This window comes from Mirounga leonina, unplaced genomic scaffold, assembly GCF_011800145.1.
Source record: "Mirounga leonina isolate KUSES-001 unplaced genomic scaffold, KU_Mleo_1.0 Mir_224, whole genome shotgun sequence".
NCBI lineage: Eukaryota > Metazoa > Chordata > Mammalia > Carnivora > Phocidae > Mirounga > Mirounga leonina.
The window spans coordinates 1,741,413-1,745,603 of NW_023270615.1; the positions used below are offsets into that span (position 1 = coordinate 1,741,413).

General features: G+C 53.6%; 1 protein-coding gene across 1 annotated transcript in view; it reads right to left on the minus strand.

Annotated features, from left to right (window-relative positions):
• Positions 1-1,030, minus strand: part of LOC118026262 (phosphoserine aminotransferase) — a 28,275-nt gene extending 27,245 nt beyond the window's left edge. Inside the window, exon 1 of the mRNA XM_035029004.1 lies at positions 888-1,030. Within this exon, the coding sequence (XP_034884895.1) occupies positions 888-947 (60 nt within the window). The 5' untranslated portion in view covers positions 948-1,030. The remainder of the gene's footprint in view (positions 1-887) is intronic.
• Positions 1,031-4,191: the final 3,161 nt, after the last annotated feature.

Below are 4,191 nucleotides of genomic sequence, written 5' to 3' on the forward strand. Positions count from 1 at the left end.
GTTGGGGGGGCGGGGGTTGAGATGATGTGGGAAGGAGAATGGGCGTTGGGGGGAGGAGCTGAAACCTGGCTTGGGGCCTAGGAAGGCAGGGAGTGAGTTCCACTTGCACTTGAAAAGTCTGGTTGTGGCCCCAGGGAGAATTCAATCATTCCATTTCCTCCAAAACAAAGTGAAGCGAACTGGGCTGGCAGCCCACTGCCTACCAGAATTTGAATATTCGCATGCCTTTAGAAGTCAAGCCAGTTAAAATTAAAAAAAAAAAAAAAATCTACGAGTGAAACCGAGCTGAAAAAAGCGGGGGAAGGGAAGGTTCTCTTGGGAAACAAGGAAGGAAAGCCAGGACTGCAGGCCTTCAAATTTACATTTCTGAAAAGCAATGTTCCCAAGTGCTGGCTAAACCAAACACTCCTTACGAGGGGTCAGGCGCGGGACTCCAGTTTGCAATCCCCTCCAGTTTAAAGAGATCCCCATTCACCATTCATTCAGTGCCCATTCACGGATCCACTCAACACTGCCCGGCTCGCAGCAATGCCCGGCAAGGCGAACCCAGAGATGAGAGCTTTTCGCCGCGTCCCGGGCCCAGCCCAGGAGAAGGCACAGTCTGCAGGTGCGCTGCGCCGGCGAGCCAAGTTGTGCAAGCCGCTCACGGGCAGTCGGCGCCAGGGGCAGCTGCACAAGCACGTTGGCGAGCTTCCTTCCCCCAAGTGCATTCTTCCAGAAGCCCACCAGCGAAGGATCCCGAACTGGGCGTGCACGCTGGTGCGGAGCGTTCGGAGGGCTCCCGGGCAGGGAGAGGGGATCCCAGCGCCCGGCGCAGAGATGCACAGCCAGCCGCGCGCGGGCTCCCGCTCGGACCGCACTCCCGGCGCGCGCTCGTGGGGACTTACCGAGCGCGGCAGCTTGGCAGGCCCGGGCCCGAAGTTGACCACTTGCCTCGGGGCGCTCATGGTGCAGCAGCGCAGGCGACGGGGACAACGGGGAGAGGCGTGCGCGGCGCGAGTCTGCTGCCGGCGCAGACCATCTGCCTTCTCCCAGCGCCCAGCCGGCGCCACCATTGGCCCGCGCTGTCGCAGGCCCTGCGCTAATTGGTTCGCGCTACGGGGCTCCCATCCCCATTGGTCGTGCTCAACAGCCTAGGCCCAGGAGCAGTTGCTCCTCCTCTCGTTTACTGTTTCAACTCTCTTTTCTAATCAATGCAAGGCGCGCGGGAGATTGCACCAGCCACCCGGCTCGGCAGAGTGCCCGCCCTAGGATCGTGGGCGGCGGGGAAAAGGCTGCCCCTGCCAACGTGCATTAGTGCTTCTGCACCCTGGATCAGGCCCGTTCCCGTCCTCCAACCCGGAGCCCAGCCCCTGTCTCTTGGTTGCACCAGAAGATGTGGAGCAAATCGCTCCCCAGTCCAACCACCTTTCCTTCACCATGCCCCTGGTCTGGGGTCTGATGCATATTTCAGAACCAGCAGTTACTGATTCACCAAACTTTTCTCCGCGGACCCCACATACTCCAGTGGAGAGGCAGGGTTCCCAAGAAAGGAACTGCAGGGTGAAGGCTGGACCGGAAGTGGGTGGATGGGGAATGAGGTTCTCTGCACGTGCCTAAAGCCTAGGAGTTCCTGCAGGATGAAAGGATGGAGGGGGAGAAGGACTCTGGGAGGAGCCCTAGCCTGGGACACCTGGGTGCCCCCCAGGCAAGTCGTTGCAAGTTGCTGATTCTCCATTTTCTCCTGTGAAAAGAGCGAGCTAGAACCTGGCTTTAGCTGTCAGTTTGCGCCGGCGCTGACAAGCTGTGAGTTTAGAAACGTGAGGAGATATTAACTGCAATGCGATATCCCTAGGGACTCAGCGCAAGCTTGGGGAGAGGCCGGAGCCAGTCTGCAGCGCAAGCCAAGGGAGAAGCCCAGAGCCAGGCCGGGCGCCGGGCCAGCGATATGAATCTCGGTCCATAAACTAAGATGTGCAAGAATCGTCACGTATCCATATCTGTAGACCCCTAGCAGCTACTCCCCTGGCGGAGCCGGGAAACTGGCCTTCCCCCTTCCTGGAGTCCCTAACCACAGGGATTTACATGGTCCTAGGGTGTGGGATGAAGAGGGAAGCACGCATCCATTTGGTCCTCCAGCCCCAGAAAATGTGGCTGAGTTGTGTCCACTATCCAGGTTTATATGGCTGCTTCAGCCAATTAGCTCTCTACCACTGCTATATCCCACAAGGTGATGAAATTTGGAAGTTTTGGGGTTCATGAGTGAAGGAAGACGTGAGCAAAGAAAGAATTCTTGAGACGTTTTTGGTGCAAAAAGGTGATTGTATTATAGCACAGAGACAGAACCCATGGGTAGAAAGAGCTGTACTGGGATTGTGAGGAGATTATATGCTTTTTCATTAGTGGGGTTTAGGGATAGTGTAAGTCTCCAAGGAATTTGTAAACAAGGCTTTCAGGACCTTGAGGGGCTAGCTGCCATTGAGATAAGGTTATTTTTAGTCTTTAATAAAACATAAACATTAAGGCACTAAAGGCAGCCCTGAGGTCCTTGAGGAAGGTCAGGCTCTGAACGTCTCAGGTATCCATCAGTGGCCTGTCAGCTGTAAGGAGATTTAATTTAAGCTACGTTTCTCTTGCCTTTGTTTCCCTCATCAAAGGGACACAGGAAATTTGGGTGGGGGTGGGGGTGGCTATCATCCCATATTACAGATGATGATACAGAGGGTCTGAGGCGCACAGACCCTCTACTCAGGGACTTCGTCATGAGCCTGCTTGCTACGAAGGCGCACACACGACTTGTGTCTTTCCACAACATCAGCTTTATTCAATCATAAAGCAAAGTTAAATCTCAATGAGAAAGTGGGTTCAGGATTCCAAACTCAGTGACAATTCCCCATGTGATTAAACTTGGCTCCTTACACAGCACACAAAGCAGGACAGAAGACAAACCGTGCAACAAATGAGGTAGCAGAGGGGTGCAGGAACCAAATGCGAAGTCAGTCTGTGGGCGTGCAGTTGAGATAAGGCCTCTGTCTGGCCCAGGTCAGCGCTTGGCACTTACTGCTTCTGATGCTCAAGCAGGGAAGGATCTCGGTTCTGTTCGGAGATCCACTGGGCAGAGCCTTCGGGGACAGTTGCCTTTTTTAAGTGGTCAGGTCTGAAGAGTCTGACAGTTTGCTGCCCAAATCCTCCCCTTTTTCAAGGGATTTAGTCCGTCTCAGGCCCCACAGACCTCCTCTGGTTCCGCTCATTATCAGTTCTGGGGTGTCACCTGACATTGGCTATATCTCCTGGCTGCACTACCTTAACTGCTTGCGTCTTTGCTGAGCACAGGCTCCTGCTTGACATGAGAGACTCCATTTTGCTCTCTACAGACTTGCTGACCTCTGCCTCTATCTCTCTTCCTCCCAGCCGGAGGGAGTCTCTTTTTCATTCTAGAGAGAATCCACTTCTTTCTGTTTCTCCCTCCCACTCTGTGCACAAATACCTTAAGCCTGGGCCATGAATTTCAATGTTCCCTGGGCCACAAAGTTCAGTGTTTCCTGGGCCACTCAGGAACAGAAAGGTGGTGGTGAGATTGCGCTGAATTGGACCGCACCCATTTGTGGGGGAGTTGCAGAAGCCCGCCACACATCCGTGCTTCCATCCCATGGAACAGAGTCATTGCCAGGAAGTGGCTGCCCCACCAGGCTCCACATCTCCCAGCTCCCCTGCATCTAGGCAGATCACGTGACTGGATCCCATCAGTGGAATGGCGCAGAGGATGTCCCTTTGAGACCAAAGTGGTTGGGACGCTCGCAGTGTGCTTCTCCACTTCTTTTTCCCATTCTACAGGCTGAAGTCAAAGACTCCAAGGCCCTGGGGATGGTGGAGACGCAGGAAGGAAGGATCTTGAATCTCTGTATCACTGACTCTGGGGAAGGAAGGATCTCGAGTCTCTGTATCACTGACTCTAGGCTTGTTATTCACAGGTATGAAATTATCTTCTTTTGGGTTATGCCACAGAAATCTGATTTTGTTTCAGCAGCTCATGGTATCCTAATGAATACACCATTCTCAATGCAACAGCTGCAGCTGAGATCCAACTGCTGTTGCCAAACAGGCAAACAAGGTTGCTTGAGCTGTCTTCCCATTTATAAGGAAAAACCAGAAACCCAGATTGTTATGTAACCCAGAAGCTACCCAAATTTAAATTTCAGAAAACACTGTGCA